This window comes from Crocuta crocuta, unplaced genomic scaffold (assembly GCF_008692635.1).
Source record: "Crocuta crocuta isolate KB4526 unplaced genomic scaffold, BGI_CrCroc_1.0 scaffold290, whole genome shotgun sequence".
Lineage (NCBI taxonomy): Eukaryota > Metazoa > Chordata > Mammalia > Carnivora > Hyaenidae > Crocuta > Crocuta crocuta.
Genome location: NW_027527429.1, coordinates 2,648,131 through 2,662,972, shown reverse-complemented (window position 1 = coordinate 2,662,972; position 14,842 = coordinate 2,648,131). Strand labels below are relative to the sequence as shown.

General features: G+C 49.2%; 1 protein-coding gene across 1 annotated transcript in view; it reads right to left on the bottom strand.

Moving 5' to 3' along the window:
* Positions 1 to 14,842, bottom strand: part of ILKAP (ILK associated serine/threonine phosphatase) — a 42,633-nt gene that overhangs the window by 5,980 nt on the left and 21,811 nt on the right. The window contains exons 5-10 of the mRNA XM_077758354.1: positions 14,446 to 14,551; positions 7,738 to 7,803; positions 7,205 to 7,261; positions 4,236 to 4,355; positions 2,617 to 2,743; positions 212 to 318 (exon numbers count right to left, since the gene is read on the bottom strand). Of these exons, the coding sequence (XP_077614480.1) occupies positions 212 to 318; positions 2,617 to 2,743; positions 4,236 to 4,355; positions 7,205 to 7,261; positions 7,738 to 7,803; positions 14,446 to 14,551 (583 nt within the window). The remainder of the gene's footprint in view (positions 1 to 211; positions 319 to 2,616; positions 2,744 to 4,235; positions 4,356 to 7,204; positions 7,262 to 7,737; positions 7,804 to 14,445; positions 14,552 to 14,842) is intronic.

Sequence of the window (14,842 nt, the reverse complement as noted above, 5' to 3'; positions counted from 1 at the left end):
CCACCTGCCCACCTCAAGGTCTGCTCCCCTCCCCCCACCTGCCCACCTCAAGGTCTGCTCCCCTCACCCCACCTGCTCATCTCAGGGCCCGCTCCCCTCCCCCCATCTTCAGAGAGCCACTGATGGTGCTCGGCAACATGACACATCTTCCTGATTTACACCAACAGCAAACACCAAGATGAACATGAACCGACTCTGTTCTAGGTCTCACCTTTAGGAAATTTCCTGATTAAGTTCTGATGCAAATTCTGTGCAGCAAATTTTGAGGCTCGAATTCCTCCGTGTCCATCAAAAACAGCAAAATATGAAACCCGAGTACTGGAAGAAAGAATCGCAAGTTACTGAGATTTTCACAAACATTGCTCCTCTCCACGAAGGTTTCTAAATCTTATTTCAAACCCTGAGCATTAAGACGACTGAGGATGTCCCCTAAGACACCAGCCACACTGTCACAAGTGAGAAAAAATACACCACGTTAACTGAGACAAATGTGGAAGTAACTTTCATGGTAATTTTTAAGTTCATTTATTTTAAGTGATTTCTACACCCAACATGGGGCTTGAACTCATGAACTGGACAAACAAGAGTCACATTCTTCGAACTGAGCCAGACAGGCACCCCAACTTTCATGATATTTTTCCTTTTTGTTTTATTCAAAAAAATTCTTTTATATTTATTTACTGTAAGGAAGAAAGAGTGTGAGCAGGGGAGGAGCAGAGAGAGAGGGAGACACAGAATCTGAAGCAGGCTCCAGGCTCTGAGCTGTCAGCACGGAGCCCGACACGGGGCTTGAACTCACAGACCACAAGATCATGAACTGACTGAAGTCGGATGCTCAACCGACTGAGCCACCCAGGCGCCCCCACGGTATTTTTAAATTAAAAGTTAAAAACTTGGGGGTCTGGCTGGCTCAGTCAGTGGAGCACGAGACTCTTGATCTCAGGGTTGTGGTTTCGAGTTTCACATTCAGTACTGAGATCACTTAAAAATAATCTTTAAAAGAAGTTAAAAACTCACTTTTTTTTTCAAAGCTCGAGATTAACTGATCTTTCACTGAAGATGAAACTAAAATTCAGGGGCACCTGGGTGGCTCAGTCGATTAAGCATCCAACTGTGGCTCAGGTCATGATCTCACAGTTCGTGGGTTCGAGCCCCGCGTCGGGCTCTGTGCTGACAGCTCAGAGCCTGGAGCCTGTTTTGGACTCTGTGTCTCCCTTTCTCTCTGACCCTTCCCAGCTCACACTGTCTCTCTCTCTCTCCTTCTGTCTCAGAAATAAAACATTAAAAAAATTTTTTAAAAACCTAAAATTCAGAACTTCTTTCTATTTAAAACAGATTTAGTTTTAAACACTAACATGCCAGTAACAGTTACTGATCCAAGACCACGAAAAACACCTCGCAGAGCAGAGGTAACTCCAGATCTGTCACTCAGGCTGACCCGACATGTAATTCTCAACACCTGTCTTACCACCTTTACTCTAATTCCCCTTCCACATTTTGCCAGGAAACTTGCATACACAGAATAAATGCCATTAAGGAGTTAAACTGTTTTAAGAAGGAAGAATGAAAATGCCCATGAGAAATAACATCTACTCTGCAGAGCCGCTTCTTCAAACACATTTCAAGTTCCTTTTCAACAGCAACCTCACGAGCCGTGAAAAGCTACCCCTGCGTGGTCCCCAGCGCGGGGCCGCTGCTAAGCACGGTCTGGGGAGCCCAGTCAGGTCCCCTCCCCGGGGTTCTCGGGAGGCCTGCCCGGGCTCCAAAGGTGACCCCGCAGCGTGCTGTATGAGCGACTGCCGCGTACGCAGTCACCTCCGCACATGACCAGGTACCGGCAGGGACCATCACCTCCTCACCCGGACAAGGGCCACTGGCACCAACGGCCCCAGCACGCTGTCTGCTGATGACCGGCTGGTGCCAGTGAGCGCACATAACGGGCTCTGTGACCACAGAAACGTGGGGGTGCAGCCGCCTGATCCTGTGCCCCAGCCTTCCGTGCGCACACACGCGAGATCCTTGCCCTTCTGTCTCCCGTGTGCACAGACACACTCTCCAGTGCACACACGTGTGACCTTGCCCTACAGTCTCCCGTGCGCACATGGAACGTGTGTGAACGACACGCCCTGCCATCCGGCCTGCTGACGGGCTTCCCTCCGTGCCTCAGAGTTTATCCCAAGGCCTCATTTGAGTTTGTACAGTTGCAGGAAAATGTTCACCGTTCTTCCCCTTGATGCCATTTCTGCCTTTTGTTCTCTTTTGGACCCTGACAGAGACGGGGTTCTCCTCGATCACCACGTGCCGCTGTGAGCAGCTCCCCCTCCATCTACGGGCTGGTGGGGAAAGAGCGCCCCCTGCCGGAGCTCCTCAGACCCAGACAGTGTCCATTCTCACTTAACAGGGTTCCGGGCTCTGGCAGGAACACACCTGGGGCCAGACAGCGCTCTGCTGCAGGGGGTCTAGAACATCATGAGCGCCCCGCCCCAGCCTCTCGCCCAGGTAACCACCAGAAATGTCAGGAAGGGAAGCACTGTGCAAAATCAGCTGTAGCCGAGAGCCACGGACCCAGCACTGGGCAGGCCAGGCGGCAGAGCCCGAGGGAGCGCGGGCACTCACATGAGGGATGATGGGGGCCTGCACTCCTCAGTGATGTCGTTCAGGATGACGTGGGCGTCCTGCATCTCTTCCCGCTCGCCCTTCCGCTCGGCCACGTAGCCTTTCAGACCAAAGATCGCCGAGGAGGCTGCGGGAAGAGAGCAAAAAGCCAATACAAAACTGTGCTCTTCCCCCCAGAAGCCCTAGACCCAGAGCAAATGAGGGGGGATGGGGACGCTGGCCGTTTGACTCAGTGATGTCCTAACTGTGCACGTAAGCAAGCTATTCCCCTCCAGTCATCTACCTCCCCAGCTGCAAGCCTGTAACTAAAATCGGACCACTGTCGACAAGGGTGGTCTCCGAAAGGCTGGGTGGGGGGCGCCTGGGTGGCTCAGCTGGTTAAGCGTCCAACTCTTGATTTTGGCTCAGGTCATGATCTCATGGTTCGTGAGATCGAGCCCGGTGTCAGGCTCCAAGCTGGGCATAGAGCCTGGTTGGAATGCACGCTCTCTCTCGGCCCCTACCCTGCTCACTCACAAACTCCCTCTCTCTCAAAAAAAAAAATAAAAATAAAAGGCTGAACAGTGAAGAGGAAGTAGTAGGCGACAGCAAGTTAGTAGCGACAGCTGAGGTTACGGCATTAAGTACCAGAGCAAGGAACGTGCTGTCATCCCAAACTGGGGCAAGGAATTATGTGCAAATCTAATCTTGTCAGTCATTTAACGAGGGCAGAAAAATTCCTAGTTCGGAGAAATGCATAGAGTTTATCCCAAATGCCCTGCTGGACATGTGAAACTGTCTAGTCCCATGCCTGAGGCCGGCAGAGAATCTGAACAAACGGTAAGACAGCTGCTTCTACTTTAAGTGAGGAAGGCGAGGATGAAGGAGCACACCAGGGGCACAGACTGACCGAGAACGGCCAGGCCAGCTGAAGCCCGTTTTTGGACACCTTGGGCTATGCAAACAATAAAACGACTTTGACAGAACCGCTGCTGGTAAGCACGGCGCTCTGGAGGCTAGAGGCGATGACCAGCTAATCCTCGACCCCATCCGTCAGCGGGCCAGTAAGCTTCTCACGCGCCTCCCAGCGCACCCCGCAGCTTTTGCCGGGCAGCCCTGGCCCAAAGGACAAAGTGGTGTGTTCAGTGTGTGCACATCCACGGGGACCTCTCTTTAACTGATATTTTCCATTTCTTCTCCATTCTGACAAGTCACAAAGCTGACTACAAATTTCAACTGGTTTTTCCAGCCTCAGACTCCTTCTTGGGAAGCTGCCTACTAAGCTAATCACAGAAAGCGAAGTGTCCATCAACAGGTGTGAAGAAAGACAGCGAGTCAGAGATAAAGTGGGGGCTCAGTAAGCTCACTGTTCACTAGAGAAGGTGAAGTCAACGTGCCCTGGGTCTTCTAACCCTTGAGGAACAAATCATCTCACCAAAGTTGGGCCAGAGATGAGCAGGAATGTAAGGAGAGGAAGCAAAAGTTAACTTGGAAATCTGTTTGCAAAAAGGGAACCCTACCAGCTTCTTAAATACAGACACGAAAAGGAAGTGTCCTGAATCAGAAAGCTGAGCTCGTTTTTGCTCTGGGTTGTTTTGAGATAGAAGTCTAATACATTTGTTTTCAAACTGTCTGAAAACCTTTACAAACTTTCTTTTCCACAAGCTCTTCACTGCCGTTCTTCTCTTCTTCGGGGGCTCTTCTCTTTGCTCCTTTCCCTTCGCTCTTTACCGTCTGGGACATCGAAGTGTCAGGAGAACCTGGACACAAGGACAGACAGACACAGCTGTGGACCGTCAGAAGCGCCCAGCAGACCAGGCCCCACCCTAGCCCTGAGACACGAAATGACGGGCAGCGCGAGCACCGGCAGAGAGGCAGGCGCAGAGATCACAGCAAGGACTTCGAGGGGCAGCGGTGAGCCCGGGCACCCACGGGGGGGCGACCACAGCCATGGGGGGCGACCACAGCTTAGCATCCACGTCCTGCTCAGGCCAAGTGCAAGAGAGGGTCTCCAAGGGAGGGTTCTCAGTGGTAAAAACACAGCCCACATTTTGGGGCCGTGGTGCACACATCAGGTCCCATATCTGCAGGCCCTCATTAACAGGGAAGTTTCCAAAATCTGCAGTGGCATATCCTGAACAAGTCAAAAAAGTACTAAGTACCCAAAGGGGGGGTACAATGAGGTAAATGTCAGGCTTTGGGAACTGCAGTGTGGTGACAGGCCAAGCAGGACAGGCCCGCTAAAGCCATCCACACCTGCAGACGGATGGCTCTGGACTCCAGCCAAAAAGCCAAGAGCGCCTGCCATGTGTGTGCATTTTGGAAGGAGAGAAGTCTCGTTTCAAATCCTGGTTCTGCCACCCGCAGGAGTGTGCCCTTAAGGCAGGTTACTTAACCTCCTAGCCTGTTTCCTCATCTGTAACACAGGGAGAACACTGTCATCTCGGAAGGTGGGGACAAGGTACGTAAAAGCACTGATCACGGTAATGCGGTCATCACCTATCCAATAAATGGCAGCCGTTGCCATAATTAATGGCTCTAAGCATTCTCTGCATTTTAGTATAAAAGCACGTGACCTTGGGACGCCTGGGGAGCTCAGTTAGTTGGGTGTTTGGACTTTGGCTCAGGTCACGATATTGCCATTTGTGAGTTCGAGCCCCGCATCAGGCTCTGTGCTGACAGCTCAGAGCCTGCAGCCTGTCTTCGGATTCTGTGTCTCCCTCTCTCTACCCCTTTCCCACTCATGCTCTCTGTCTCAAAAATAAACATTTTTTAAAAATTAAAAAAATAAATAAATAAAAGCACATGACCATTTACTTGTGTTCACCAGACATTCCTGCGCACGGAGGGAAAGGGAAGAAAATGACCCTGACGTCAGGAAGAGTCAATTACTTGCCCAAGAATAGATATTTGCAGCAGCAGAACAACACACACACACACACCCTGCCGCACATAATAAAGCACGTTCACTGCAAAAATTTCACAACTGTTTCCAATACACCTTCCCCAGAGGTCCCTCCAGTCGTTTCCGGTCACGCTTCCGGTCACGTTACCTGTTGTTTTCCAGGGCGTTTGTAAGACAATCTTTCTCTCTTTTAACTTGCAAAGCAGAGACATTTTTACAGCTTTGTTATGGACTCCTAACTGAATCACTTTGTAGTCAGGGAATGTGGTCTGTATATGAAATCAATGTATTACTGGGACTTACTCTATGGCCTAGCATGTAGTCGATTTTGTAAATGGTGAATATGTCTTCTCAAAAATTCAATGCATTGGATGCAAGGCTAGATTCTAAATCCGAAAAAAACAAGCCTGTTAATAACGGTGCAAATTCTTCTAAATTGTTACTAGTTGACTGTCTTTTGCCCTATGAAGAACTAAGACACAACTATGTTGAATTTTCTTTTATTAAACCTGCTAAGAGCCCTGTTAGGTTGATGTTTGCACACATTAACGTTCACTGTTAAGAGTACTGTCCTTATAGGCAAGGTTTTAGGCTTAATGGTGAATGAGAGGATGCTGTGGTGTTGTGGTACAGCCCTGAACACCTGAGAACTCTCACAGAAGAGGGCTGTAATACCTTGTTCTAAATAGAGGAACTATGCTAATTTAACCCATACATTCTAAAGTAAGCCTGAGGATTTTTATGTCATGAATTAATGATATAAAAAGTCGACTTAAAAATCAGCAGCAAGTGTTGTACTTGACATTAGGAAGGGTTTTACACTGGCAGATAACTGCATGTGAAAACAGCCTGCCCCCACCCCCCCATGCTGTCCTGCGGCCCCCTGCCCTGCCCTCACTTCGGGGCATTCTGGGTGGGAAGCCCTCAGTGAGACGGAAGGACAGACATCACCGTGACCACCAACAGGACCTGTTCCTCTCTCCCCTGCTACCTGACTGGGGTGCAGGAAGGATGAAACACTTACAGGATCAGGTAAAACCAACGTTAACAGGCTTGATAAAAAGGAAATCAAATTCACAAAGACTCTTGAGAAAAAATAAGGATTGAAAATAATCAACTAAGGTCTTGAATTGCAAGAAAATTCCTGCACATGGTCTGTACCAGTCATTGTAAACCAGTGTCCTTCAGATTTTATCTTCTTAAGATCAAAACTCTTGTTAATGTAGGTACCATAAAAGAGAAGACTATCTGTGTTTACAGGTTCAGGGGTTTTAAAAATGTTTTAATATTTAATTTTAATAATTTAATTTTAATATTTAATATTTTAACTATTTCATATCTTCAGATACTTCTGCTGAATACACTGGAGTCTGCCACAGACAGAGGCAGAGATAGACTGTGAGGTTTTTGATAAAATGTGAAAAACAAAGTTCAAATGACTGAACTCTTAATTCTGAAAGTCAGTTGTAAGAGGCTGAACCCCAAGAAGTAAAAGAATCACCAAAGAGTGATGTAATATATAATCTTTTTGCTTCCACATGCTGGTGCCTCTTTATTGCGTGATTTTAATCAATCTTATGCTGTACGGTGGTTTAATGTCATCCTAACCCCTGTTAAAACCTATTAATGAGTACATTTTACATAGGAATACAATTTTTATGTATTCTCTCCTTCCGCACATGCAATCTTTTCCCTCCCACTTACCTGAATCCCCACTGCTGGCTGGTGGGAGGTCATCGAAAAGCAAAGGTCCCCCCGGCCCTGAAACACAGCAGAGCACGCGGTGAGCCCACAGAACCCGGGGGAGGCCAGAGCTCCCGACTCCGTCCCACCAGGACACCTACGCAGGTCAGTGACATCAACTCAAAACTCTGTGTCAATCCAGTGGCAACTCCTACTTCGGTAAATAATGTCTTGAATGGAACCTATTTTATTTTAAAGTCCTATCGATTCTAAGGAAACAAAAATCTGCCTGAAAGAGTGAAATCTGATTTCAGCTGGTAAAATAAATGCTCCAACGAACCGGAGGAAACTGCTCAACGTTTGTATGCAGCTCCTCGGGGCTAGTGACTAGCGGATTTTTCTGCCTTACCTGATGCCAGGGATTCAAAACTTAAGACAGTCCAACACCTAAAACATCTGCGTGTTGAAAATGGGGGAAAGGGAGAAAGATTTGAGACAACTACGACCCCAGGATGACGCGCTGACACACACCTGGGAGAGCCTGAAGACTGTACCTGAGTCAGTACTGCTGGCCGGAGGGAGGTCGTCGAAGAGCAGAGGTCCCTTCTGAGCATCTTTGCCTAGAACACAGAGCGCCTGCTTAACGAGCATCTGGTCACCGGCCAGGGCAGGTTTTCAAAGGGGTGGGGGGAACCTTCTGAGATGTTTGCCAATAAATTCAAATTTTCTCCTCTTTGGTGGGCAGAATTTTAAAAAGCAGTTTCTAGACAGCTATTTAACACGGACATTTGCTTCCAACGGTTACAGTCAACATAAAAGCAATGAAAGATGACCCAACTGGCACTTGAAGGGCCACTGGGTCTTTTGAGAAAAACAAATATGTTTTCTCCATAATTTCATGCCTGAAAGCAACAAACACTTAAAACCTTTCTTTCAAAATAAATCCTGGGAAGAAAAATATGGATTCTAGGGCTAGAAAACAATTATTGGGTCCCTCAAGATAAAACCTCAAAGACAGAGGACTCTTCAAAGATTTATGGTCTTCAAAAGTCCTACTTCCACAGCATTCTGAACGAACCACCAACTAGGAGGTCACACAAACGAGCACAAAGAAAGTGAGAGGTGGAGGGAAGCAACTCGATGTCAACTCGGCGTCCCCAGTGCCACATCAGTTACCATCCATGGAGAAAACGAGGAATCTCAGATACTCTAAGATACACTCAGCAGAAAGCCAGGGAAATTTCTTACCTAAAAGTCTGAAGATTTACAAACCAATGTGTCTTTTAAATGCTTTACACTCCATCATCCCATTCCACATAAAATTTAACCACCGCTCCCTATTCCCCAGCTTTCTCCGAATTTATATGCAAGCTGTTAAACACATGAACGTGGGGGAACACAGGGCGAAGACGCAGGTGTGCACATTCCCGTCCTGCGTTCGTTCGGCCCGTCTGGTCCTTGGAGTCCAAGTGCAGAAATGCCCTCGTTTCACAACCAGTTCATGTGTAAGCTCAGAAAGGCTCCGTATCATACTTTTGCCTCTATGTAGAAACGAACTGGGTATCAATTCTACTCTTCTAAAAACAAAGTTCAAATTAAAATTTAGAAACTCCAAGGAAAGAAGTATCTTGTACCTAATACCTGATAAATTCCTGGTTTAACAAAGAAGTAACTCTTCTGCTTTACACCCTAATTCAAATGGGAAATGACACCGTTCTCCCTCAGGATTTCCCAAAGTAACTACAAATACTACCGTTTTTCTCACATGTGACATAAACACCCTACACAAAGTACTCACAAAGTAGCCTCACCAGGACACTTAACAGCGTGCGGAATGACCGCTTAGTCAATGATCCAAGAACCCCTAGGTCCTAACCAGGCACTTCCGAGAGCAACCCAGGCCACAGCGTGTCTGAGCTTCAGACACCCATTCNCTGATGGGTGTGGGGGGGGGGGGGGGGCGGAGGGCCAGGGGCCTCAGGAGGGAGGGGTTACAGGGAGGGGCCCACCTGAGTAGCAGCCCACCCCTCCACTCGGGCCGGGTCAGATTTTCATTTCTGAATCGAACTACCCATTTGAATCAGGCCCCTCCACTGCCACCGTCCAATGGGGAGGCCCTCTCCCCCCAGGGGACACGGTTTGGGGCCTTGCCGGCGCTCCGCACGACCGCACTCCCAGCACAGCCCCAGCCCGGCCTCTCTCACCCCAGGCAGCGGCCCATCTCCTGCGCCTCCCCGCCGGGTCCTGGAAGACCCTAAGTGCTATTTCAGTTAAGCACGAGATCACCTCCTTTCTTTGGGCCACAACTGAGAACGGCTAATAAAAACAAGGACACTTCCGTCCGCAGCCCCCCAGGCACCACTGTAGCTCCCATCTATCCTCAGCGCGTTCCATCCTTCCAACCCTTTTGTGAGGGGAGTACGATTACCACGTTCCTACTGATGCGGAAACTGAGGCAATCAGGTGAAATAACGCCCAAGGGGGAGCCTGTCAGGAGTGCGGAGTCCAAGCCAGGTTCCCAGCCCGTGCTCTGGTGCGGCGCCACACTGCCTCCGGGCAACACCTCATTCAACCCTTCCAACAACCCCACCAAGAGAATCCCAGTCTCTGGAATACTTTCTGCATCACTGAAAGGATCACGCAGGGTAGCATGCATTTGGATTCTTTAAAAAAAAAAAAAAAGAGAGAGAGAGAGAAATCCATGGGGGGTCTGGCTGGCTCAGTCAGTAGAGCAGGCAACTCTTGACCTCGTGGTTCCGAGTTCAAGCCCTATGTTGGGTGTAGAGATTACTTAAAAATAAAATCTTAAAAAAATATATGGGGGCACCTGAGTGTCTCAGTCGGTTAAGAATCTGACTTCATCAAGAAGATGTGGTTCATCTATACGATGGAATACTCCACGGCAATGAGAAAGAATGACATCTGGCCACGTGTAGCAACACGGAGGGACCTTGAGGGTGTTATGCTGAGCGAAATAAGTCAGGCAGAGAAGGACAGATACCATATGTTTGCACGTATAGGAGGATTAGGAGGAACTTAACGGAGGACCGTGGGGGAGAAGAAGGGGGAAACAGAGGGGGAGAGGGAGGGAGGCAACCCATGAGAGACTCTTGAATGCCGAGAACAAACTGAAGACTGATGGATGTGGGAGGGAGGGGGGATGGGCATGGAGGAGGACACTTGTGGGGATGAGCACTGAGTGTTATGTGGAAACTAATTTGACAATAAACTATTTGTAAAATAAAAAAAAAAAAAGAATCTGACTTCAGCTCAAGTCACAATTTCACGAATCACGAATTCGAGCCCGGCGTCAGGCTCTGTGCTGACAGCTCAGAGTCTGGAACCTGCTTCGGATTCTGTGTCTCCATCTCTCTCTGCCCCTCCCCTGCTCTCTCTCTCTCTCAAAAATAACATTAAAAATTGTTTTAAAAATCTATAAGTCATAAATGCTATAATGAAAACTTCTGATTACCAAGAACCTTACATCCTATTTTGGATAAATAGTAATTCAAAGTATTTGGGGCTGCAATGTGACTGTGACCCAAAACTTTGGAAGAAGGAGGCTCCCTCCTCCCCGAATTCTAAATATAAGAGCTTAATGAAGAAAGAAACAATGCTAAAGACCATTTTTCATTACAGTCAGCCTCACCTCGGGGTTTCTGTTTCAAGTCACCTGCACTCTGAAGCTGAGAGGATTGCTCTTGGGTCGATCAGTCACGTCAACTGAAGACCGCAACGCACAGTAACGCAACAGAAGGGTCACACAGTTCACCTAAACTGTTCTTTACACCTAACTTTTCAACTACAGACACAACACACCACAGAACCCTCAGGAAAAGCCCCCACTCGGCCGCCACACTTCCCTGCACAGTAACGGAGGGGTGAAGGCAGAAGCGCACTGTACACAAACACGCACACCCTTGCTCACGAAGCCTCCGGGGCACGTTCCAGGCTGGCACGCCTGGGTCTAGCTCTTGCTGACAGCTGGGGTGGGGGGTCCAGTGTCCTTCCGGACGGGCGGGCGTGCAGGCGGCTTCCGGTTCCCACGTGACCAGCAACGCGGCAGGAAACCACCGCCGGGGGGTGGACACACACCTGCGAGACTGCTGGTCGAAGGGGACAAGGGGCTTAAGTCCGATGGATGCCAAGGTCTGCTCCCCAGAACGCGCACCCTTGCTGATTGTCCATTTCTCTCCATCCTCGCCGCCAGGTAGCCCTGGAGCCGGCGCCCCCCCCCGCCCGGGGCAAGCGCAGCCCTGGCTCCAGGGCTCGGGGGTGGGGCTGGCCATTTGCACTTCTTCCCTGAACTGTCAGGAGACAGCCTTTGACCATTTTCAAATGGGTCACTTGCGGTGCAGTCTTTTTTTTTTTTTTTTTAATTGATGTGTTTAAGCCTTTTATTCATTAGGGCTTATTAGTAACGTGTACTTAAATTATTTTCCGTTCATCTTTTGCCTTTGTGGTATTTTGTCCTGCAGAAGTTTTTATTTTTACAAAGTTAAACCCATTTTAATTTTTTGTGAGTTTTTTCCCCTCGCTTATCCCTGAAGTTTTATGATTAGTCTTTTTTTTTCCTAGTATCTTCAGCTTTATTTTATATTTAGGTCTCTAGGGTTTTTTTCAAAGAAATGTTCTGAAGAAGACTGACTCAGTCCCCCGCTAGCCGAGAGATTCCAAGCAGCCCGTGTAGCAGCCTAGGGAGGGAATCACCCTAGAAAACTGAGACCAACTTACTGCCAAAGCAGCTTTAAGCCAGGACGCCTTTAACGTGCTTGAATTATCAATTACAAGCTGTTGATCTGTAAGACATCAGGTTAGCACTTTTAGGAGTACGATGTAGCAGAGAAGTTTCATTTGGGTCTGACATGCACATACTTCCTCTTTCTGATAAACCCTCTACACACGAAAAATTCGATTTACTCAGCATTCAAATCTGTACGTGCTGGCGTGGAAACTAATCATTTAGCACAAAATCTGAAAACATTTTTATGCATTCCTTCTACATTTTTCTTCAGACCATAAAAATTAAAAGGCTTGGAGGCAGGAGCATTAGATGGAATGTCTAAAAAAAAAAAAATCAAAGAGCTAAACAAAATACACTCGATGTGAGGTGAGCAGTGTGAAATTTCCTACCTTTCTACAAGACCCAGTTAAGAGTGTGTCTGTGTCCTCTCTAGGTAGCTGAAGTCCACAGCGCATGTGCTAACACGTACTAGGCACTGACCAGCGCTGCACCTGCAGAAGCACCGCACACGCAGTACTCGCTCTAACCCACGAGCTCACAGCAGGAGGCAACAATCCTAGTTTACAGACATGGGGAACAGCCACAGAGGCCAGTTACTGGATTTGAAACCAGTTTGATTCCATGTCCAAAACCACTCTTCTCAGGGACTGTGAGAATGACTAGGGCTGTTACGGTTCCCTGCATTGGCTCAGGAATCTGTGGCACCTGGATATCAGAGGTGAGGGTCACGATGATGCAGTTTTGCCTCATCTTTCCATATACTTTATTATTTTTTGTAATGCTTATTTATTTGAGAGANGGGGTTCAGAGAGAGAGAAGGAGGGAGATACAGAATCTGATGCAGGCTCCAGGCTCTGAGCTGTCAGCACGGAGCCCGACGTAGGGCTCAAACTCACAGACTGAGAGATCATGACCTGAGCCAAAGTCAGATGCTTAACTGACTGAGCCACCTGGGTACCCCTCCATCCACTTATATGAAATCAACCTTATTGGGGCGCCTGGATGGCTCAGTCTGTTGAACGTCCCGCTTTAGCTCAGGTCATGGCCTCACGGTTGGTGGGTTCGAGTCCCGCGTCGGGCTCTGTGCGGACAGCTAGCTCAGAGCCTGGAGCCTGCTTCGGATTCTGTGTCTCCCTCTCTCTCTGACCCTCTGCTGCTCACGCTGCCTCTCTCTCAGAAATAAATAAAACGTTAAAAAAAAATTTAGAAACCAACCTTATTTTCCTTTCACGTACTCGATTTTTAACTTTATCAATCAATACCATAGATTTTCTGAAGCAAAGTATGGCATTTAAGTTACTTTTTTGAAAATCACGTTATTTTCACAAGACACTGAAATCAGATTCTGTTCTTGTTCAAGCCATTTTAACCTGTTAAGTCTCATGTTGTTGGTTTTAACCAACTGCCATCCAGAGAACTTTGGATCCCAACTCTGGTCACTCTATTGCTTCTCCCGCTCAGCTTCTGGTCCGCTACAAATTCAGAACGCATGCCTTTTTCGTTTTTAAAGCTATTTCAAAAAATCTACTCAGTCAAGCAGGGCCTGTGACAGTGTCAGTGCCCTTCCCACAAGCAGGGGGCAGGTCACTAATCCGAGGAACAGGGGTTTAAACACTATGCAGCCCCTCTGCCGCCCCGGCATCTCAGGCAGGGGTTGGAGACCCCCCCCCCGCCCTGCCACTGTATTTGGTGGCATGCTGCCAGGTACCAACTCCTAAGACTTCTGGGTTGTCGGATTTTTGTATCATCTAAAAGGTGCCTTCCCCTGAGCAAGACAAATTAATTCCAGGTAAAAAGTTACCGATTTTTTTTTTTTTTAAATGACAGGCTTACAGGCACATCTGCAAATCCAAACTCTGTCCCAAACATATCCAGAGGGAAAGTATATTCCATCAACAGGGTAAAAAATAAAACTGCACAGACAAGGCCAGAGCTTTCACCCACAACTAGAGCCATTTAGGAAGCGAATGGCAGACTTGAGCACACAGGCTCAACGTTATGCAGACGCTTCTGTCCCATCAGAAGGGTAAGTGGGGAAGTTAACGGTGTCATTGCTGGGAATGATGGCCCCATAGAGACTGGCCGGTGGTTCCCATGCGACAAGCCAGACTCCAGGCCCAGTGCAGGGCAAGACTCCCCGGTCCTTCAGAGCCCCGAGTGCACCACTCCTCCGCACTGGTCCCTTCCGGCAGACCCGAGAACCGAATGCCGCCCCCCATCGCTCCCATGCCCAGCATCTTTGCAAATCACAAGTCCACCCGAGCTCCGAGGCCCCATCCCCGCACCGCCTCCTTCCCCAGCGTTTCTGGACGAACTCCAAGCCCTCCTCCGGGCCCGCGGCATTTCCCACGGTCGCTAACTTTTGCCAGTTTTAATTATAATCCCTTGCATTCCCATCTAAGCTCTCTGCAGGCGCAGCCTGGAGCTCGCTGCTCTCCTATTCCCCACAGCGGCGGTTTGCACTTTTGGTGGTGGCCAAAAGCCCCGGGGATTTCACCACACGGACGCAGGACCCTACCCTGGGGGCTCTCCTCCTGGGCGGACCGAGCGAAGCCTGGAAATCGGAACTTGTTTTTAAGGTTGCCCAGGTCTTCCGCCACCGAGGTGGGCTTAGAAGGGAGGCCCTATAGAGCCGGGCGTCTCGCTGACGTCCCGCGTGTGAAGGCACCGAGCAGCCTCTCCGAGCGAGACCCGGGGCGGCCCAGGGCCCNACGGCCGGGCGTCCGGGCCCGGGGAGCCCGCCTGGGGAGAAGTGCCGACGCTCAGGGGCAGCGTAGTGGGCACCCTTGTCCCGGAAGGCGTTCCTGGGCCGGCGCTGACCCCGAAGCCCCGGGAAGGGCAGGGTGGAGGGCGTGCTCCCCCGGCGCTGTCCGCTCCTGCCGGGGCTCTTGGCGGGCGGGGGGGGGGGCGCCCCC